Source organism: Coregonus lavaretus, assembly GCF_964263955.1.
Source record: "Coregonus lavaretus genome assembly, chromosome: 8".
Taxonomy (NCBI): Eukaryota; Metazoa; Chordata; class Actinopteri; order Salmoniformes; family Salmonidae; genus Coregonus; species Coregonus lavaretus.
In genome coordinates this window covers 9,543,784-9,567,786 of record NC_139995.1, presented here as the reverse complement: position 1 = coordinate 9,567,786, position 24,003 = coordinate 9,543,784, and the positions used below count along the sequence as shown (strand labels likewise).

The window sequence follows — 24,003 nt, the reverse complement described above, 5'->3', positions numbered from 1 at the left end:
TGACCTGTACGCTCTCGTTGGCTGGCCCTCACTACATATTCGTCGCCAAACCCACTGGCTCCAGGTCATCTATAAATTACTGCTAGGCAAATCCCCGCCTTATCTTAGCTCATTGGTCACCATAGCAACACCCACCCGTAGTATGCGCTCCAGCAGGTATATCTCACTGGTCATCCCCAAAGCCAACACCTCCTTTGGCCGCCATTCCTTCCAGTTCTCTGCTGCAAATGACTGGAACGAACTGAAAAAATCTCTGAAGCTGGAGACTCGTATCTCCCTCACTAACTTTAAGCATCAGTTGTCAGAGCAGCTTACCGATCACTGCACCTGTACACAGCCATTCTGAAATTAGCCCACCCAACTACCTCATCCCCATATTGTTATTTATTTTGCTAATTTGCACCCCAGTATCTCTATTTGCACATCTTCTTCTGCACATCTATCACTCCAGTGTTAATACTAAATTGTAATTATTTTGCACTATGGCCTATTTATTGCCTTACCTCCTTAACTTACTACATTTGCACACACTGTATATAGATTTTCTATTGTGTTATTGACTGTATGTTTTGTTCATCCCATGTGTAACTCTGTGTTGTTGTTGTTTTTATCGCACTGCTTTGCTTTATCTTGGCCAGGTCGCAGTTGTAAATGAGAACTTGTTCTCAACTGGCTTACCTGGTTAAATAAAGGTGAAATAAAAGTAAAATAAAAAAATTGATAGTATGGTCGAAGGATAGAACTGCTGTGACTGCAACACAACATTTAAACTCTGCTCTAATGAGTCATTAAACATGTCTGAACATCAACACCTAATTCCATCCTAGGGTTTCCTGAAAAGTGGGAAATGAATGCTTGGTGCAGATTGCCAGGTGTAGTTTAGCCACCACCCACAGTAATAACATCCCTAGGGCGCCAAACTGTGCCCATGGGTGTGGTGCTGCTTTCTTTTGTCTACCCCAGACCATTTTGCCAATGAAGATGAGTTGCCTGGCCTAACAGCATGCAATCTGACAATTGAATTGGGTATTTTCCCAGGGTATTCTCACGGTCTTTGTTCTTCAAAATAGGGTCTGTTTAATCAATTTTCATAAAGAGATAAGAATCTTTAGACAAATAGGTTTTTTCAAAAGACTCAGTGAAGGCTTATATCTAATGTGATTCATTTAAACGTGGTCGCTCCAGAGTCTGACCTTTGCTCTCACGCATGCCTCATATCAAATCTGATTGTCTATCTCACCTAGCCTTGTCTATCTCGCTTTGTTATAAAAGTGTCACAGGCTTGAGAGATATTGAATAATACAGTACAGAATTCTCTCTTAATGAACATCTTGAGGGTCAAAAGGGTGAAGGGTCGTCACAGTGCAGAAAAGTGTGAAGAGCATAATTATTAATTCAACCAGTTACCAAACTATATGATTACTGAACTGTCTACCTTGCTCTGGGTCTGGTCTGGAGATCACAGTTTTTCATGGATGTTGGCTACCTTAAACAGTATTATGATGAATGTAGTGATCACAGGTGAATTCAGTTATTTTATTTATCAAATGTTATTATTGAGCATGTTGTTATTATTAACATGTTATTATTGCCTGGGTCGCTGGTTTGCCTGGGAGGGGGACCCTGGGCAAGAAAAGGTTGAAGAACCCTGTTCTACAGAATCTTCAGTCAGCAGCCGCACAGGAAGACCAAAATGTACTAGGACAATGAACCCTTTCTTACATTCACACCCACATCCACAACCGTGTCATTGCTTTATAATGGGCGTGGTTCATTGTTCAGGGCAAGGTGCATTGCATAGGTTGATTGTACAAACGCCACCTGTACAGACCTAGGTACGGACGTCGCATTTTCGAATTACAGCTGGAAACAGACCTTCATGATGACAATGGACCCGTTGAAATCGGCGATGTCCATCGGGAATGTGGATGAGACATCTCTTGCTTTGCCGTCCGATAACAAACTTCGGTCCAAACAGCAACGAGTCTTGGATCAGGTGCAAACCATCAAGAGGGGCAAGTCGAAGTACAGTAAAAATGGATCTCTGTCGTCGCCAACGAGTAAGCAGAGGCCTAATTATTATAATAAAACATAGATAGCCTAATAAGTTATTTGTATGGTATTTGAATTGACCTAAAGTCCAATCTGGTTATCGTTTCATATTTTTTGACACTAACACATTCGATTTGCATTGTTGTGAATGATTTAGCTTATTCATTGTCAAATATGAAAGCAGCATACATAAGATATCAGCAACTTCACTGTTGTAAAGTCTGTTAAGTAAACAAAGTGTTTAGGCCAACTGATGTACATTTAGAATTATTTACTATTGAACCAAACAAATAGCAACTTATTGATGTTGATTTTATGGAGCGATTAAAGCATCACATTTGGTAGAGATGCTCTTTGGGATGCATTAATTGATATTAGAAGCACACAACCCAATATATGGCCACCAATACTGAATCAGATTTTGGAAATGTGATAGTAGTATTGACTTTTTTTAGCCATATATAATACAAATCTTGTGTATTTGTAAGTAGCAGTGGAGCAGTCTTATATTTCATAGCCAACCTGCCTGAAGTGGCAGAAATGGCCAGGAAACACCTGAAATCAACCTGTAAACCACTCAAATGTTGTTGAACTACTACCTGAACCACCTCAACAAATGTCTTAAAGGTAAAAAACCTGTTATGTTATCAAGTTAAAAAATTGACCACACACCCAAGGAGTTACCATATGTAGTACATTTATTGAGAACATGGGTTGTTTCCTCTGAATGTGACCTTAAACTGGAGATGGTCGTACTAACATAGGCTTTTACATTACGCTACAATTGATGTAATATCACCTTGATATGAAACTGTTACCCAGTGGATTTAAGCCTTCAATTTGTAAGAGATACTCTTTGGGATGTATTAATTTATGTTAGAATGTGTCCCCAAAAATTGGGGCATGGCACCCCGATTCTTTTTAACATAATAATCCATTATGGCCGCCAATACTGAATCCGATTTTGGAACGGTGATATTACTGTTAAATATTTGTTGCCATTTATAATTAATCATATTGTGTATTTGTGAGTAGTGGACCAAAGTGCCAGAAATCTATCTGTAAACCACTTTTGTTGAACTACTACATGGATCACCTTAACAAATGTCTTTAAAGGGTTAAAAACATAATGTTATCCAGCAAAAAAAAAAATCACAACACACCCCAGGAGTTGCATTATGTAGCTAATTGATTGAGAACATGGGTAATTTCAATATGACTTTAAACCAGAGATGGTCGTTCTAACATAGGCTTTTACATAACCTTGCCATGTCAAGAAAAGCTAACCACAGTTTTTGTTCACTTAAAATGTTAGTCTTGTTGGTTACCTAGCTAAAGGAACACAACAGTCAACATATACTGACCAAAAATATAAACGCAACATCTAAAGTGTTGGTCCCATGTTTCATGAGCTAAAATAAAAGATCCCAGAAATTTTCCATATGCACATTTAAGCTTATTTTGTCTCAAAGTTTGTGCACCAATGTGTTTACTTTCCTGTTAGTGAGCATTTCTCCTTTGCCAAGATAATCCATTCACCTGACTGGTGTGGGATATCTAGAAGCTGATTAAACAGCATTATCATTACACAGGTGCAACTTGTGCTGGGGACAATAAAAGGCCAGTTTTGTCACACAACACAATGCCAGTATGAAAATGTATGCACTCACTAACTGTAAGTCGCTCTGGATAAGAGTGTCTGCTAAAAGACTAAAATGTAAAATGTAATGTCTCATGTTTTGAGTCATGCTGACTGCACGGATGTCCACCAGAGCTGTTGCCAGAGAATTTAATGTTAATTTCTCTACCATAAGCCGCCTCCAACGTCGTTTTAGAGAATTTGGCTGTACGTCCAACTGACCTCAACTGCAGACCACGTGTAACCACGCCAGCCCAGGACCTCCACATCCAGCTTCTTCACCTGTGGGATCATCTGAGACCAGCCACCCGGACAGCTGATGAAACTGTGGGTTTGCACAACAGAAGAATTTCTGCACAAACTCTCAGAAACCGTCTCAGGGAAGCTCATCTGTGTGCTCTTCATCCTCAACAGGGTCTTGACCTGACTGCAGTTCGGCGTCGTAACTGACTTCAGTGGGCAAATGCTCACCTTTGATGACCACTGTGACGCTGGAGAAGTGTGATCTTCATGGATGAATCCCGGTTTCAACTGTATGGGGTCGTGTGGGCGAGCGGTTTGCTGATGTCAACATTGTGAACAGAGTGCCCCATGGTGGCGGTGAGGTAATGTTATGGGCAGGCATAAGCTACGGACAACGAACACAATTGCATTTTATCGATGGCAATTTGAATGCACAGAGATACAGTGATGAGATCCTGAAGCCCATTGCCGTGCCATTACCTCATGTTTCAGCATGATAATGCACGCCACCATGTCGCAAGGATCTGTACACAATTCCTGGAAGCTGAAAATGTCCCAGTTCTTCCATGGCCTGCATACTCACCACACATGTCACCCATTGAGCATGTTTGGGATGCTCTGGATCGACGTGTAAGACAGCGTGTTCCAGTTCCCGCCAATATCCAGCAACTTTGCAGAGCCATTGAAAAGGAGTGGGACAACATTCCACAGGCCACAATCAACAGCCTGAAGCGAAGGAGATGTGTCACGCTGCATGATGGTAACACTAGATACTGACTGGTTTTCTGGTCTACGCCCCTACTTAAAAAAATAAAAAGTATCTGTAACCAACAGATGCATATCTGTATTCCCAGTCATGTGAAATCCATAGATTAGGCCCTATTGAATTCATTTCAATTGACTGATTTCCTTATATGAACTGTAACTCAGTAAAATCTTTGAAATTGTTGCATGTTGCGTTTATATTTTTGTTCAGTGTATAATATAAATTCTAGCTAGCTACCCAGCTAACAAAATGATGTCCTTAGGGAAATTGGTAGTGGACCAACAGGGAATGTTGTGAGGTGCTGGGTATGCATATGCTGGGGAGGCAACTTATAATATAATAATAATATGCCATTTAGCAGACGCTTTTATCCAAAGCGACTTACAGTCATGCGTGCATACATTTTTGTGTATGGGTGGTCCCGGGGTTCGAACCCACTACCTTGGCGTTACAAGTGCCGTGCTCTACCAGCTGAGCTACAGAGGACAGCAGGCTCATACTTACTGTATAGGCAGCACACTTTACCAAAACAGGCACAGTCATCAAGTTGCTTTGCTTTCATTGTCAAAACTCCTGAAAGATGCTTGGCTGTTGGAGTCCACATGCACTTATTTTGATACATTGAAAGCAATTATCAAACCTTCCAGTTCTGGAACATTGTTCTTGAATTTTAAAGACTTGTGATGATTTTTGACTGTGCGCACAGAACTAGAGATTTTGGTCTTTCTGTTGAAACATTAGAGGCCTTGGCACCATGGTTCTTTGCACTGGACAGAACAAACTACGCAAGGTAGATTCCTATCCACATTCAAGACATGAAAGCTCTACCGGCTAACATCAGAGAAGAATTCTCAGACTTCTGGGTCCTGCCAAAAACACAAAATAAGTTATAATTCATGCAACTTGACCAAGCCCATGAGAAAAATCTAGCTGGTAAAAGGAACAGGGGGAGTCATTGGACTAACAGAGAACCCCACTGCCTTCTGGAGATTGATGGTAGCAGGACCTGAGCAGGCCAGACTACTGGTTGGTTTTCAATCCCAGATTTTGAATGTAGATTCCCCTTTAACACAATCTTCAACACAAGCAAAGTTCATCACACAAAATACAAGTAGCCAGCTTGTGCCACACCATCTCAAGCAAGGGGAATCCATTCTTAGATAAATATCCAGAGCTTCTGGTTTTGGATACACACAATTGTGCAAGCAAAAATGTCATTATCACTGTCTGCACCATTAAGAAACTAGGCACTTTTCAATATCATATACACTGAGTGTCCAAACATTAAGAACACCTGCCATGACATAGACTGACTAGGTGAATCCAGATGAAAGCTATGATCCCTTATTGATGTCACTTGTTAAATCCACTTCAATCAGTGTAGATGAAGGGGAGGAGACCGGTGGAAGAAGGATTTTTAAGCCTTGAGACAACTGAGACATGGATTGTGTATGTGTGCCATTCAGAGGGTGAATGGGCAAGACAAAATATTTAAGTGTCTTTGAACGGGATAGGGTAGTAGGTGCCAGGCGCACCGGTTTGTGTCAAGAACTGCGATGCTGCTGGGTTTTTTAACACAACAATTTCCCGTGTGTATCAAGAATGGTCCACCACCCAAAGGACATCCAGCCAACTTCACACAACTGTGGGAAGCGTTGGAGTCAAAATGGGCCAGCATCCCTGTGGAACACTTTTGACACCTTGTAGAGTCAATGGCTTGAGGCTGTTCTGAGGGCAAAAGAGGCAGTCACAAAAGAGAAAAAGCTAATATCAGTATAAAAAGTGATTGCACACTTTTCAGCCAACTTTACATTGCCAGCAAGTTCCGAAATAGAAACCTGGACAAGTTTTTCTCTCATGAGAATAACCTATGTCCTCCAGTCCTTTTTTAAATACCGGAATGCTTAACCTGGCAACCCCAAAATCTGATCTGCTAGGACTGATCGCTGCAGATTCCTACCTACCTGTGCCCCTCTTCTTTTGATGCCAAAATCATTGACAGAGTTGTCATTGTCCATTCCTTGCCTACCTACCAAGTTTCCACATTTGGAGAATATGGTAGTAGTGTCTTCCTGCCTTGGGTAGAGCACCAGTTGAAAAACTGCAATAGAATCGATATTATGTGGGACACACAACAAGAGAGATTCTAGGAAAAGGCGTCCGAAAGAATGTTGGGTGACGATCAAACTTCCATGTAAATTATCTGACTTTCTCAGAAATCCTACTAACAAACAGGAGCTTTTCAAAATGTTGACACAGACTGTGTGTGCCAATGAATTTGAAGATGGAATTGAGATCTACAGTATGTGATAAAACAAGCAATTATAGTGTAGAGAATCATTGTACCATCTAAACTGCTGTGAAATATATTGTCCATAACCCAAAATATTGTATTTTTTGCTGTTTGAAGCTGGTGTATTAAACCAAAAGTAAAATACGCAAAAACGAACGGGAAGCATAGAAATAGCGCACATAGAACATATCTACCGCTTCTTAGACTTGCGTTCAATGAGAATGACAGATCTCTAACTCACATTTCTATGTGAATTTGGTCGGGGCTCCCAAAAAGTTACATATTGCAGCATTAATTCAAGTGAGCATGAACTTACCACTTTTGTTTGGTTAGCGGTGTTTCGGTAGCGGACACACACAATGGAGTTTGCAAAACAAATGCCCACTGGATTGATGCAAATAATCATGATCCTGCCAGGTAGGCATAGGCTACTTTGTAGTAGATAGAAAGCCTTTCCATCTACCCGAAGACTACATGCATTCCCGTGCCATTGCCTCTTCAGAAAGTTGCAGGGAATATGAATCACTGATGCATTCTGTTCGTGTCTTATGATAAACTTGGGCAAATTGATAAATGTTCTAATACATTCAATACATTTAGTTGATTTCCAAATGTGAGACACATTTGATAGAAGAACCGAAAGTAACAGAATTCTAGCACCAAACCGTTTTTCATGTTGTAGTGTCGAAAAAGTACAGAAGTTTCGGGGTACTGTGCAACACTAGGGGCTGCAAAAGTGAGCCCCTCTGTTCTCCGAAATGTCGATGCCAGGATGCTGGATTATCATGTACTGCATTATACCATTGTGCTGGCACATGTGAACCAGCGCCGTAAGAATTTTATTTATTTATTTTTATGAAACTGTCATTACCGTCTACATCAGAGGCCATTTTTAATTCCGCCTCTTCATTAAATTTGCAGTGAGCACCCCTTCTAGGATGTTTTCATAGCATCTGAGAAATGTTTGTACCAATGTCATGCTTTGATCCACCACGTAAAGTCTTTTTTTCATTAAGGCCCTGGACTATGCTCCTAGGGACATTTGCACATCATGGAAGGCCATGTCCACACCCATAGAATGATGTCCACACCACTCAGGCCTGTTCTACATTTTCAAAAGGAAATGGAGAATTGGCTATAGTTCATGTTCTCCATAACTAACTGTTTGCGTAGCCTACATTGTAAATCTTACTCACTTGTATGTATTATAACAAGTAGCCTACATTGGAAAAATTCATGATTTTTGCTGGCTGAGAAACGCTGCCTGTCTGTCTCGTTCCGACACCCGACATGCTCATTACTATGGGACAGCTGTTATGAATATTGTTGAATATTGAAATAATGTTCCAAATGTCGGAGAGACAGACAGCAAGGTTTTCTAGTGACATTTATTTGGATACATCCGTAACAATGAGCTAATGAGGCGCGATTTTGCCTGTCATATAAAATGTGCTCACTCGTCAGGACACTGTTGTTCGGAGGAGCTAGCTGCACTTCGTTTCGTTTGACCTTTTTTCAATTGCCAATTCTTTGTATATATCCATGATTTTGACTGGCTGAGAAAAGCTGCCTGCCTGTCTGTCTCATCCTGAAACCCAACATGTTCATTACTATGGGACAGCTGGAGATCAAATTTGAATATTGAAACAATGTTGCAAATGTTGGAGAGACAGACAGAAAGGTTTATACAAATCTCCGCTGTTGAAAACTAAATGTTAGTCTAAAAGAAATGTGAGCTAATGTCTAGATGCTTTTTATAATGGAGATCAAGTTTAAGTGCCTGGCTGGGCTGATGAGACAGTGGATTGCGCGGTCAGATGGAACAGAGTAAATAGGCATTTTAACGTCATAGATTTAGCCGGTGGTAACTTGTGGAATAGACACCGGCTGGAATGCGGTTTTAACCAATCAGCATTCAGGATTAGACCGACCCATTGTATAAACAAATATTGTACATAAAACATAAAACATGTCGTTATATGCATATAAAATATTGTTGAAACAATTGATTTTCAGAAACTCTTAAAATGAATGATCAAGGAAAACAAAACCTGTATGTGAATATTCTGTGTAATTATATTTGATAAATATTTTTTCAATATGGGGAAAATACGACCTTTCCCAGATTGCATTGTTTAACCCTCAAATTGACCATGAGGCCTTCGAAAGAAGCCTAACAAACGAAATGGTTGGTGGAAACATAATTGGGTATTTAAGCTTAAAATAGTTTATGAAGAAAGTGATATATTATTTGGTATCTGGAAGTGTGACTTGTCAGATTCAATCAAACTCTCATGTTGTCACGCCCTGACTCTGGGGACTATTATATGTTGAGCCAGGGTGTGTAGGTTTCATTGTTTAGTTTTCTAGGTTTGTGTTCTAGTTTGTGTATATCTATGTTGGCCAGGGTGGTTCCCAATCAGAGGCAGCTGTAGCTTGTTGTCTCTGATTGGGGACCATACTTAGGCAGCCTGTTTGGCACTGTTATTTTGTGGGATCTTGTTCCGGAAGGTTTGTGTTCAACCCAGGACTTCACGTATCGGTTGTTTTGGTTCGTGTTGTGTACTGCAATAAAATAATGTACGCATATCACGCTGCGCCTTGGTCCGCTTCATCGTGCAACGATTGTGACAGAATAACACACCAAACAGGCTGCCTAAGTATGGTCCCCAATCAGAGACAACAAGCTACAGCTGCCTCTGATTGGGAACCACCCTGGCCAACATAGATATACACAAACTAGAACACAAACCTAGAAAACTAAACAATGAAACCTACACACCCTGGCTCAACATATAATAGTCCCCAGAGCCAGGGCGTGACAGTATTTCATAGCGATCGTGACAGAAGATCCCACCACGACTGGATCAAGCAGTGTGAAGAGGAGAGAGGATGGACTTGGGAGGAGAAGAGTGAGAGTCTGGCGAGAGCCATGGAGGCCATGTTCACGGGGGATAGACAAGCCCCCCAAATTTTTTTTGGGGGGCTCACGCCGTGGACGACAAGGCAGCGGGAGGCCGCGATAGAGCGGTTCAGCAGGTTAGCAGAGGAGGCCGCCAGGTTACGGGGGGCCACTGGTCACGAGGGAGAAGGAGAGTGTGGAGGCACGGCGAGAGGAACTGGTTAGGCAGCAGAGGGAGCGGAGGTTTATGAGGAAACCCAGTCCCGCTCCTCGCACCAAGCAAGTGGTGTGTGTCACCAGTCCGGTCCGGCCCGTTCCTGATTCCCGCATAAGGCAAGTGGTGTGTGTTCCCAGTACGGTCAGGCCCGTTCCTGCTCCCCGCACTAAGCCTGTGGTGCACGTCGCCAGCCCGGTCCGGCCCGTTCCTGCTCCCCGCACCAAGCCAGTGGTGCGCGTCGTCAGCCCGGTCCGGCCCGTTCCTGCTCCCCGCACCAAGCCAGTGGTGCGCGTCGTCAGCCCGGTCCGGCCCGTTCCTGCTCCCCGCACCAAGCCAGTGGTGCGCGTCGTCAGTCCGGCACGGTCCGTGCCTGTTCCACCGGTGCCTGGTCCGGCACCGGTCAGCTGCTCCACGCCGGAGCCAGAGCAATCCGCTCCACTGGCTTCCAGTTGAAGCTCGCATCTGCTACAAGACCATGGTGCTTGCCTACGGAGCTGTGAGGGGAACGGCACCTCCGTACCTTCAGGCTCTGATCAGTCCCTACACCCAAACGAGGGCACTGCGTTCATCCACCTCTGGCCTGCTGGCTCCCCTACCTCTGCGGAAGCATAGTTCCCGCTCAGCCCAGTCAAAACTGTTCGCTGCTTTGGCACCCCAATGGTGGAACAAGCTCCCTCACGACGCCAGGACAGCGGAGTCACTCACCACCTTCCGGAGACATTTGAAACACCACCTCTTTAAGAAATACCTGGGATAGGATAAAGTAATCCTTCTACCCCCCCCCCCAACCCCCCCCTTTACTCCAGCCCACCCGGCCCCTCCCCTGTTGTGTTTGGTTGGCGCGGTCGCAGTCCGCGCCTTTGGGGGGGGGTACTGTCACGCCCTGGCTCTGGGAACTATTATATGTTGAGCCAGGGTGTGTAGGTTTCATTGTTTAGTTTTCTAGGTTTGTGTTCTAGTTTGTGTATATCTATGTTGGCCAGGGTGGTTCCCAATCAGAGGCAGCTGTAGCTTGTTGTCTCTGATTGGGGCCCATACTTAGGCAGCCTGTTTGGCACTGTTATTTTGTGGGATCTTGTTCCGGAAAGTTTGTGTTCAACCCAGGACTTCACGTATCGTTTGTTTTGTTGTTTTGGTTCGTGTTGTGTACTGCAATAAAAGAATGTACGCATATCACGCTGCGCCTTGGTCCGCTTCATCGTGCAACGATCGTGACACATGTTCTATGACTAAGTGGAATTTATTTGAATTGCACTGAATTAAATTATACTTCCTGTCACTCAAATTCAAGTTCTACCTCCTTTGGGGTGCGGCCAATTTAAATTTGAATTTCAGCTCATGAGTTGAATGGGAGTCAATTCCAAAGTCCTGAATTGAGCCTAACCCTGATCCAGAGCGACTTACAATACATATTTCACTAGAATGCCTTTTTATTATCTGAAAGCATAAGACACTGTGGATGGCATGCCAATGATGTTAACAGTACAATACCAATCATTTGGTTTTGTCAAAACAGCAAATAGGTATAGTACTTGGTTGGCAGGCTCATATGGAACATGTTCGAAAATGCATTTTGTCCCACCAAAGCAAAACACATTTGATGTTTGACAGTTGGCAAAACATATAATTACTGCATCTCTCATCACACTGCATCTTGTATTCTGATTAAAGATTTCAAATGTATTAGTCAATCACATCAAAGCAATGAATAGTGTACCTTTTCTCACACTCAATATTTTACAGTGATAACTAATATTAACATATTTTAAGAGCCATTTACAATCTCTTGTTTTTCTCCGTAGGTCCTGTGTACTTCAACATATTCACTGACTCCTTTAAGTCACCTACCACTCTCAATGGAAGTGCCTTCTTTAATGGTACCAATGGACTCTCAAAAACAAATGGCCTCTCAAAAACGGTATGAAGCTTTTCATATTTCACATCACATAGCCTTTTCTTTTACATACAAAGATAGAAAACATTTCCCCATGTTTTTGATAACTATGCTTGGTTTATCAGTTGTATTTATCAGTATATAATTTAAGGACAAATTATGGTTCAGTGGTGATAAAAAGAAAACATTCCCTAAAATCCCATTTACAGGTTTAGGAGTGGTGGATATTAATTTAAAAGCAGTGCCATGGTCATCATGGGGTAGTATGTCTGAGACTAATCTCGGAACCCAGAACCATATCTCACATGGCCAGCTACTCAATGTATGTGAACAGTCTGTCATGAGAGTCTGAGTCAGGTGTAACCAGGTGCTGGAGATGACTGACTAACCTCAGGAATGGGTGTGAATGTGAGATACTGCTCAGAAGTCTGGGGAGTGTTGTTCTGTTCAAGCAGCTTTCTCTCCAGCACAAGTGAGAAAATGAGGCATATTCCCATAATGGCACCTGACTCATTGTTGAAACAGACATCTTTGTCTCAATCATGTGCTTTCACTTATCCACCTCACACATGTGAGGCATGATGAGTCCTCCAAACTATGCCAAGTTTCCACCTCAACCGAGCTCCTTATTCTTGTTTATGAACAAAGAGAGAAAGAAATCCAGATTGACACTGAACATATTATGTAGATTATACTGTAAATTATTGTCACCCATGACCCTTACTATTACTTAATACTATTACTAATTACTATTGTCTGTAAAACATTTCTGACACATTATTTACAAAGGATATCTCATACAACTCAGTCACTCACAGTCGGTGAGAAAAACAAGCATTCACAAAATGTTCTGTTTGGATGCAAGTGTGTCCCGGCCTGTCGCAACTGTTTATGAAATATAAATCTTATTCTGGAGAGGTGCACACTACAAATCATATATTAATAGTTATCTTTTCCCACTGCCATCTGCCAATCAGACAAGTCTAGAATAGTTATCAATAACAATAGAGTGATTAAATGCAGTACACAGTATTTATCTTCACCCAAAGTGAAGGTCTATACCTTTGTGTATATTATGATTTTGGAATGAAGTTGGTGCCAGCTGATTGAAAGTGTTGCAATATTCATGCTTTGTGTCTGCTAGCATTTACTCAATTCCTTCGTCCTGCAGCTCAGCTACGAGAAAGGCACTAAGCGAAGGGTCCTGACCTCCAAGGAATCTACGGTCCAGAGGAACATGAGTAGCTCCAGCCAGTGGGAGAGACAATTCCCTCTCAGCCCCACCATAGGCAAGCGCAACAGCAGCCGCAGTGTGCCTGACCTGGCCCCCTTCCCCACCACCACCCTGCAGCAGCAGCAACTGCAGTCCTCACCCCGTGCCCAGCAGCTCCAGCCCAACAGGTCCAGCTTCTTCCCGACCGAGAGGAGGAGCAGTCAGTTAACCTCCAACGGCTCCTCTCAGGTCGCTGTCAAAGGCAATGGGGTGCAGAAAAGGAACAGCCAGTTGATTGGCACGCGTCAGACGAAAAGTAGCGGCCAAATTACCAGCAGCCAAGCTCGTATTGAGAGGGTGCCCTCAAACCTCTCTGTGGCCGAGTCCAAGATATTGGGGATCAAGAGCAAGAGTGAAGCGGGGTGAGTGTAAATGCTGCTTTGGGGTTTGATGAGTTGCATTTCAAATGTTTGTGAACAGCTGTTGATATGTGTATGTGGTTTTTCCCAACAGGATGAATGGTAATGGTCAGATAGCTGATATAACCATGAAGGAGGCGGTGGAGTGCCTGTCCAGTGGTGATGAGAACTACCAGCTCTGTGGAGCCTCCTTCATCCAACACGCTACCTACTCAGAGGACAAGGCCAAGCAGGAGGTGAGGACACGCATCTGGGTCTCTGGAACCAGGATTAAACAACTGTCCTGTCCTGAAGGACACTGTCCTGAATTAGGATATCTAACAGCTTTACGTGTCTCTCAGGTGTTGCGGCTCAAAGGGATCCCCCCTTTGGTGAACCTGCTTAGGAGTCCCAGTCCCCAGGTCCAACAGACTGCCTCGGCCGCCCTGCGGAACCTGGCCTTTAAAGATGCAGACAACAAGGAGGAGGTCCAGCGCTGTGGGGGCATCACTGAGGCCCTGGCCCTGCTCCGAGACACAGACTCTACCGAGACACAGAAACAACTCACAGGTAGAGAACACTATCCTATTTCTGTACACAACACTTCTCCGTCTAGTGACATCACAGACTGCTGACGCTTTGCAGACATGTGCCCCAGTGTGAATGCAAGCGGGTATGAAAGGGAAACACGCTTGTGTTGCTTTCTGTTGCCAAAACATGCATATTTACATTAAATGTATTCATGCCGTAGAGCACAGGAAAACACTCACTAAACACGCTCACCTTAATCCTGATCAGATCCTGCTGTCAGTCACACAGATGTTCTCTTGTGCTGCATTGTGCCAGGGGACATTGATAGGTGAGACGTTTCACAATAGGCTGTGTTCTAGAGGCTCTCACTATTGTTGACTAGCAACAGTACATAGCTACAGGATCTTTGCTATACAGTGACAATGACAGAGCGGTACTGGAGTTAAGTGGAAATTAAACACAAATTTTGTGCCAACCGTTGTTGTGGAGACTCAAAGGGTGCGCAGGCTTTTGTTCTGTTTCTTAGTTATGCTTCGGGAAGTACACACCGTGCCCATGTCATGAGAGTTTGATCAATGTGCACTGTGTTGGCTATCTAGTATTGCTTGTGTTGAATTATTGTTTGTTTGTGTTGAGCTTGCTAAGATCGATGGTAATAATGTCACATGAGTAGCAGGTACCATCTATTTGAACAACTGCTGCTTCTACTACCACTGAACTACTGCAACTTTGTCCTTTCGCTTCAGGTCTCCTTTGGAACCTGTCGTCTGCAGACAGTCTGAAGCCAGAGCTGGTGCGTAGTGCTCTGCCTGTCCTGACTGAGACTGTGGTAGTACCATACACAGGAGATGAGACAAACAACAACCAGGACCCAGAGGTCTTCTACCATGCTACAGCATGTCTACGGTGAGACACAACAATCAATACTGTAGACAAGGAGTGCACATTGCACAGATGTATACTGGCAGTTAGCCAGGAGGTTAGAGAGACAGACAATTAACTGAGAATGTGCAGGGCTAATGATGACAGATGCCAGGTACCATCTACGCTTGTTTTGGCATTGAGCGAAGCACTTAACTAAATTTGCTCCAGAGGCACTGCACTGACTGAACCTGTAGCTTACTCTCTATACTACTCCTAGCCTCTTAAGTTGTGTCTGTGCCGTCTCAGAGGATTGGGTGAATAGCAGAATACAAATTCTTACTGTCACTAATGGATGAAAGTACTGTTTTTCTCAATTCTGTATTGTTCTCCACTGTGAGACTACACAATTCTGGCCTGACCTGCCTTTACCTGATGTATGACAAGAACAGTTTAACTTCATTTTCCCCGACTGTCCCAACAGAAACCTGAGCTGTGCAAAGCAAGTCAACAGGCAGGCCATGCGTAACTGTCGAGGCCTCGTCGACTCACTGGTCAGTTACGTCCAGGGTTGTGTGGCTGCAGAGAGGCCAGATGACAAGGTGAGCATGCAACATTTAATTACTTCAACTAAAGTGTAAATAAGTAATGTTGAATTCATGGAATGTAATTATTCAGCAAAAATAGAAAGTATAGTTCTAACTGCATGTGAACATTTCATGGAATACATTTTCTCCATTGGTTAAATATTTTTTGGTACCTACTTTTTAACTTGGAGTTGGATGGATCATACTATGAACATGTGTGTGCTACAATACAGGTACAGTACATGCTAAACTAACCAAGCCTTTAATACTCTGCCTCTGTCTGTGTCAGTCTGTGGAAAATTGTGTGTGTGTCCTGCACAACCTGAGCTTCCAGCTGGAGAGTGAGGCCCCGGCCCTGTTCAGCAGGATCACTGCCTTGGCCAGGACCCCCAGCAGGGCCAACGCCCCCAGTGAGACCGGCCCCATTGGGTGCTTCAGCCCACAGAGCAGCAAGGTCCAGGAGCAGGAGGTGAGACCGGCATATAGGTCAAATAAAATCCAGGGAGAACGGAGAAAGACGGATACACAATAACAACATATAGTATTGAATGAACTATGCACTTTTTATCATTACACACAGCAATTACATGTACATCAACTTCCATCATATATTTTCGAAAAAGTCCCCACCTACATAATCTGATGATTGATAATAACTTGGTCCTCCTCTTTTTACTCCTGTAGAGTCACTTTGACTACCCTGTGATGGAGGAGCAGCACCCTACAGGAGCAGGCTGGCTCTTCCACTCCAAGACCATGCAGAGTTACCTGTCTCTGCTGGGGTCCAGCCAGAGAGAAGACACCCTGGAGGCCTGCTCTGGAGCCCTACAGAACCTCACTGCTTACCACGGCATTGTATGAACAACAATCGTCATTTGGATTATTTCATTATTTATTCACACAAAAAGTATTTTAAATGCACCAAATGTATAGAGAAAAACATGCACCAAATGTGTGTAGAAAAACAACATTCAAATCATGGTCCCACTTCAAACAAAAACGTAATATGCTTTATAAACCCTTCATAGACCCTTTATAATGCCTTCATCTCTGTGTCCACAGGTATCTAGTGTGATGAGCCAGAGCATCGTGCAGAAGCTGAACGGCCTGCCTCACATCTCTCCCCTGCTGCAATCCTCCAACCCCAGCCTCCAGAAAACTGCTGTGTCTCTGGTAGGAAACCTGGCCAAGAACCAACGCCTTCAGAGCACCATGGGTGAGCATGGACACCAATCATAGCCCTGTTCTTTGTAGAATAGATAGATCCTATTGGTTGGAGGCAACCTTGTTTCAATGATTGTGTAGTTTGCATTGAGAGCAACATCCCGCAGGGTCAGTTTAGCTAAGAACATTTTCTCCTGGTATTTTAAGGCAGCCCCCCCCCCCCCCCCCCCACCTCTCTGATTCTAAGGGGTTGGGTACTTGGGTTAAATGCGGAAGACACATTTAGGTTGGATACATTAAGTTGTGCAACTGACTAGGTATTCCCCTTTCCATTTACTTTCCCCTTCCCTTCAGAGAGGATTAAACAAGAAAACATTTACATTTAATTTACACCTGACCTTTAGTTGTTTTAGCTTTTAACATTTTGTTGTTGAATTAGCAACACTTCATAGAGTGCGTTTGCTGGAGGTGAATGACCTAATGGGATGTGTCTTGTCTGAAGCCCGACAGACCTTGCCAGAGCTAGTTGGCATCCTCAGCTCATGGACCAAGGAAGAGACGCAGTGTGATGACACCCTGGCCATGGCATGCCAAACCAGCCACAGTCTGCTGGTGAAGGAGCCTGAGCTGGGGAAACCCCTGCTGACCAACAACCTGGTCAACTCACTTAACGACCTGAGCAAGAAGAGGTAAGGCCTGGTCGTTATTTTGTATTACAAAAAAATTAAATGTGGGAGGTAGTTAGTCCTGCGGCTAAGGAGTTTGACCTGTGGCTGAAAAGAGTCCGGTTCGTATCCATCCCTACGCTATGGAGTTTTAAGATAAACCTTTTAGAAATGGTTTATGGGCAAAATGCTTTAAAACTGCACATGCTAAAAGAAAGTATAACTGTATCAATTAACGTTGGTCATCTATTTTATTCCTTTTACTGTTTCCTCCATATTGATGAGATGTATTTGAGATGTATTTTGTTTTCGTGTTATATTGTGTATATATATTTCTTCATGTATTTTCAAGAGGACCACAATGGAAATACATGTTTAAACTTTTTGTGTCATCCTCAATGATTTTAATGTCATTGTACTGAATCCACATGTGTGGTTGTATTGTTTAAAAAAAAAAAGATCCCCTCCCATTCCCCTACCGTTAGGCCCTTGAGCAAGGCCCTTAACCCTACAACATGCTCTCCATCCAGGGGCACTGCACTGCAGCTTGACCCTGTGCTCATCTCAACTGTATGTGTGATGTGTGCTGTCTGGGGCGGGGGTTGAGAACGGAGCAGAAGACAAATTTCCGTTGTTCCCTGTAACTAGTAGACAAGAAATTAGAGCAGTTTGTAATATACAATACTATGTCAAGAAAAAAGGAAAACAATCTAACAGTGGTGGGCTGCCCCTTTGGGGACTTTCTAAAGAACCCAGATAACAGAGCTTTGAGTTTGAGCGTAACAGAAAGCATACCCCAGTCTTACAGGGATTGTTCTTTCTCTTGATAGGGATTTCCCAAAGGCCAGCAAAGCTGCAGGTGTGCTCCTCTACAGCCTCTGGTCAGAGAAGGATGTACAGAGTTTCCTAAAAAAGGTAAGAATTTTGGGCCGATATTTCAAACAAATTCTGTTATTGTAAGATGCAATGTGATATCCCTGTTGCAGATATTTACCTATTTTGTCGACTATGCTTTTACCTACCAGTTTACTCCTCAATACCAAACGATAGCGAAGACAACATGTGATTGGGTGGGTTTTAAAATAGAGGCAATAGAAAGGACAATCTGAATAGGCAGGCTTAGTTAACTTTTTTTTTTGAATAGGCAGGCTTAGTCAGGTCAAAGACGGTAATCTGTATGATGACTCATCACCCCTTCCCCGAAGGTGGTTGATATTACTGGTTATGTTTTGTTGTTGTGAAAATGCAGAGTAGAGATCCACAGTATTTGTCTGTACTCGACTGGGTGGGGTGTGTCGAGGGTGTGTTGAGGTAATTTATTTCCTCAGTTCTGTGAACCTAATGCCCAGTCAGGTAATTTTCCAAAACAGTGGAGATCGGATGGAAGGATTACGTTCTGTTTGGTGGGAGAATACAGTATTCTGTACACCTGAAAAAGATGATATACACAGGAACCGTAGAGGTGCTGAAATGGTACAGCCAAGGAATCTAGGGAAACAGGTTCGACAGTGCTAGGCTCTGCAGACCTTTTCATCTTTAACTAATACTGACTATAGTGCCTAGATCTCTTCCGTCAGTTACTTGACATTTCAGCTTCACTTGGCCAACACTTGGTGAGAAACCTGCTGTGAGCTAGTACCTGTAACTATGCCATAACTTATTTTTTTGTCAAGGAAAAAAAGTCAGCATCAATGGGGAAATCTAATGTCTATTTAATAATTTGTCCTACAGCAAGGGATGAATAAGGGTTCCTTTGTGAACGACATCACCAGCGCGGCTCACAGGTCTGTGCAGGTCGTTGAGTAACAGGACCGCTGGCATGGACCTCCGGATGTACTAATGAACTAGTGGACCTATACACCTACTACGGTACATATCAGATTGGGTCCAGTTAATCTGATTGCAACATTTTTACTTTAGATTTTAAAACAATGCATAGCTAGTCAGATTGCCTATCCATTATGTTTAGTTTTGTCATTTATCTTACATCAGTATAAAGGTTTAATCATGTACCTATATTTCTGTTATTTTCTGGGCTCTTTTGTGTTTACTAGTAATCATTTGTTTTTGTTTTCCACTGTCAACATTATGATTTTCTATTGATAATGCCTAGTTACTGGGATTGCTTGAATAGGGCCCCTTTTCTAGCATGGCAATTATGGTTGGTTACGTAAAAGCTAACATAGGCTACTGAAATGATCAGATGTTGTAACTCATTTCATTTAATTGTATTTATCTAGCCAGGATGGTCCACTCAGTAACAATTGCCACTGTTTCTCAAGTAGTCCTGAGGGGTATACTACAAAGCAGGATCAAGGAGTTAGACAGCTAATTTGCCTATATATATATATATATATATATATATATATATATAGATAGATATACTGTAAATACAGTACCAGTCAAAAGTTTGGACACATCTAATCATTCCATGGTTTATCTTTATTTGTACTATTTTCTACATTGTACAATAATAGTGAAGACATCAAAACTATGAAATAACACATATGGAATCATGAAGTAACCAAAAAAGTGTTAAACAAATCAAAATATATTTTATATTTGAGATTCTTCAAAGTAGCCACCTTTTGCCTTGACAGCTTTGCACACTCTTGGCATTCTCTCGACCAGCTTCATGAGGTAGTCACCTGGAATGCATTTCAATTAACAGGTGTGCCTTCTTAAAAGTTAATTTATGGAATGTCTTTCCTTCTTAATGCATTTGAGCCAATCAGTTGTGTTGTGACAATGTAGGTGGGGTATACAGAAGATAGCCCTATATGGTAAAAGACCAAGTCCATATTATGGCAAGAACACCTCAAAAAAGCAAAGAGAAATGACAGTCCATCATTACTTTAAGACATGAAGGTCAGTAAATCCGGAAAATTTGTGCAGTCGCAAAAACCATCAAGCGCTATGATGAAACTGGCTCTCATGAGGACCACCACAGGAAAGGAAGACCCAGAGTTACCTCTGCTGCAGAGGATAAGTTCATTAGAGTTAACTGCACCTCAGATTGCTGCCCAAATAAATGCTTCACAGAGTTCAAGTAACAGACACATCTCAACATCAACGAGAAATGGACATAAGACCGGTGGAAATCTGTCCTTTGATCTGATGAGTCCAAATTGGCGATTTTTGGTTCCAACTGCCGTGTCTTTGTGAGACGCAGAGTAGGTGAATGAATGATCTCTGCATGTGTGGTTCCCACCGTGAAGCATTGAGGAGGAAGTGTGATGGTGTGCTTTGCTGCTTTGCTGGTGACACTGTCTGTGATTTATTTAGAATTGAAGGCACACTTAACCAGATTGGCTAATACAGCATTCTGCAGCGATACGCCATTTGTTTTTCAACAGGACGATGACCCAACACACCTCCTGGCTGTGTAAGGGCTATTTGACAAAAAAGGAGAGTGATGAAGTGCTGCATCAGATGACCTGGCCTCCACAATCCCCCGACCTCAACCCAATTGAGATGGTTTGGGATGAGTTGGACCGCAGAGTGAAGTAAAAGCAGCCAACAAGTGCTCAGCATATGTGGGAACTCCTTCAAGACTGTTGGAAAAGCATTCCAGGTGAAGCTGGTTGAGAGAATGCCAATAGCGTGCAAAGCTGTCATCAAGGCAAAGGGTGTCTACTTTGAAGAATCTCAAATATAAAATGTATTTTGATTTGATTAACACTTTTTTGGTTACCACATGATTCCATATGTGTTATTTCATAGTTTTGATGTCTTCACTATTATTCTACAATGTAGAAAATAGTAGAAAATAAAGAAAAACCCTGGAATAAGTAGGCGTGTCCAAACTTTCGACTGGTTTGAAATGGGCATGGTCTAATTGATTCAACAAATGAAACATATCTAAATTGAGCTTTTTTAATGAACCATAAAATCGATAGTTATTTCTGGTTGCTTATCAAAGTTAGCTGGCTAACTAATTGATTCTGCTTTGCAGTATACCGCTCTGGGTTCCACAGAATCCCAAAAAATATATAGAAAAACGTACACATCACAAAACTGACATATTGTGATGTCACCGATGTTTAGCCTTGTGTAACTACTGTGCTCCGTATAGTACATTCATACTTTAAGCATGTTTACTACATTGATGTTTTTTCCATCACTGCATGGTTTAGATGATCTTTTGTCACTTGACATTTTAGTCACTAGCTAGGTTACCATCCAATTGGCGACAGATTTTCATGCGAATATTCAAAAATCTGCATAAAAACAATATGCACATTTTCCCACCAGAGATGTTTCCATCAAATTGACTTGTTGCAGATAAAAGGCTGTGCGTGATGACGTAGTGCACATCAAAATATATTTTGCGGTTCAATTCCCATGTACTGAATTAAAAATACAAGTTAAATGGTTTTCAATTGCATTTTCAACTCTACTGATGGTTTTCTCACAATGTTTGTTTTGTTATATACCACTCTGGTATTGACACCACTCTGGCTCTAGCCAACAGCGCGCAGGGCGCAGATACAGTACTGGATCTGCATGCTGTTGGGTAGAGCACACGTATAGCCTACATGATGAGCTTATTATGGGCAAAAGAGCAACATTATTTTTATTTGTCAAACTGCAGCCTAGCATTGATGATCGTGTCACCAGAGTAAGACCCTCGATATTTATTGGAAAGGAGCATCAAGTTCATTACCTTGCACTTTCACCACCCTGTGAAAGTTCAATTTATTTAATCTGTAGCCTAATAAACTGCATGCTTTCTCGACGAGTCGTAATGGGAGGACCACAAAACGTCATCTCGTGACTCCAAGTTTACTTCGATATGATGGATATTATGTCAATATTTGCCCATAAGCGCATTTCCACCGACATTTCTCGGATAATTCATTTTATAGACACAAAAAGATCCCACCTAGCGTATTTTGTTTGGTCGACATTTGGAAAGCTTACCGTTCTGTTTCCATCAGGCATGTCATGACATTTGTTATGGATGGAAACCTGGTTTACTGCTTTGTATTTAAATTCAGATGAGGTATTGTACGTGTAATGTATCGCCAAAGATATTTGCTGTTCTGTACTCATTGGGTAATGGATAAAGAATATTTTCAAAACATTTGTTCATGAGAACTCTTTATGCTTGTTAGCTTAGTGTTTTTTTTATTCCATGTTCATGTTAGATGATACATACCAGTGCCAATACCAATCTCGTGTGAGTACATGCTGTACTTAACAGAACCATAACAACCATTGGCAGAGATAGCAGATCAGCAATTGGGGAATGCAACTAGACTCTAAAAAGTAAAGGTTCCTGGAGGATCCTTTAGGGGTTCTTACATTTACATTTTAGTCATTTAGCAGACGCTCTTATCCAGAGCGACATACAGTTAGTGAGTGCATACATTTTCTGTTTTAGAAAGATTTTCACAAATATGATAGTGTCATCAGAAAATAATATAAATTTAGATCATACAAGGGACAAACCTTACCTTAAATTGAGAAGATGTTTACATTTTTCAGTTAAGTGCCTGCACCTACTGTCCTTTCAAATTCAAATCCAAATGTTTCAGTTGCGCAGTTAGGTTCCTTCAAGAACCCCCACTAACCAAGGAGGTTCCTCGATGAACCCCACCTCCTATGGGGTTCTTGGAATAACCTTTTGGGTGCAATTTTCAGTGCCAAGCAGTGGCGGCTCCTGAAAAAATTCTCAGGGGGGGCAATTTTTCTGATGATTTAGGTGACCTACACACATTTTAAAAAAGATATGTCCAGCAACAACATGAAGACAGGGGCAGCATATAAGTCAATACCAGAAGCATTTATTGACTGATCTCAAAAGTGTTGGCTTACCAGGGTTGGTGGAGCCCTCAGTTTCATCTTTGCCTCGCAAAGCTAACTCAAACACTCCGCAAAACTTCACACACTGGATTAGCCGGCTGAGGATGTGGCGGTTCTTGCTAATGTCGTAGTAAATATATTTGTTATAGTGAATATGGAATATGATATGTTGAGTAAAATGTTGTGCTAAGATCTATTTAGGTCAGGAGCTGGTTATAAGTTCTGTTCCTATCCAATAACAATGGACAAAAGGGTCCTATCTTGTCAGCCTTGTCAGCAGGTGGCCAAGGACAACACCCACGCCATAGGCCTCTCAGTTCTTCCAACTCACGAGTTCTTGCTCTGAGGACACACACACACACACACACAAACACACACACACACACATCATCACTGTTAAACACACACACACACACACACACACACACACACACACACATCATCACTGTTAAACACACACACACACACACACAAAAATCCCCTCTCTTAGGCTGAACATTTGAAGACAGAGAACCCGACTCAGAGCCAATGCAACAGTGACAGTAGCCTGGAGGGGACCTCGCCCAACTCATCAGGACCAATCAGAAGATCAGAACTACTAGATTCAACCTACTTCATTTATTGCATAAAATGTCTGCACAGTGCACACAATGTTTCGGGGCTCTCTTCAGATAATAATAATAATAATAATAATATGCCATTTAGCAGACGCTTTTATCCAAAGCGACTTACAGTCATGCGTGCATACATTTTTGTGTATGGGTGGTCCC

The 24,003-nt window shown here is 42.4% G+C and overlaps 1 protein-coding gene across 1 annotated transcript; it reads left to right on the top strand.

The window, feature by feature from the left end:
- Positions 1-1,776: 1,776 nt before the first annotated feature.
- Positions 1,777-22,505, top strand: LOC311134285 (plakophilin-1-like). The gene is made up of 14 exons (XM_084167919.1): positions 1,777-2,060; positions 11,915-12,030; positions 13,178-13,641; positions 13,733-13,874; positions 13,980-14,187; positions 14,895-15,054; positions 15,494-15,611; positions 15,886-16,065; positions 16,281-16,451; positions 16,659-16,812; positions 17,263-17,449; positions 18,256-18,340; positions 19,157-19,706; positions 21,381-22,505. The coding sequence occupies exons 1-13, from the start codon at positions 1,880-1,882 to the stop codon at positions 19,229-19,231; spliced, it is 2,241 nt and encodes a 746-aa protein (XP_084024045.1). The 5' UTR covers positions 1,777-1,879; the 3' UTR covers positions 19,232-19,706; positions 21,381-22,505.
- The last annotated feature ends 1,498 nt before the right edge of the window (positions 22,506-24,003 follow it).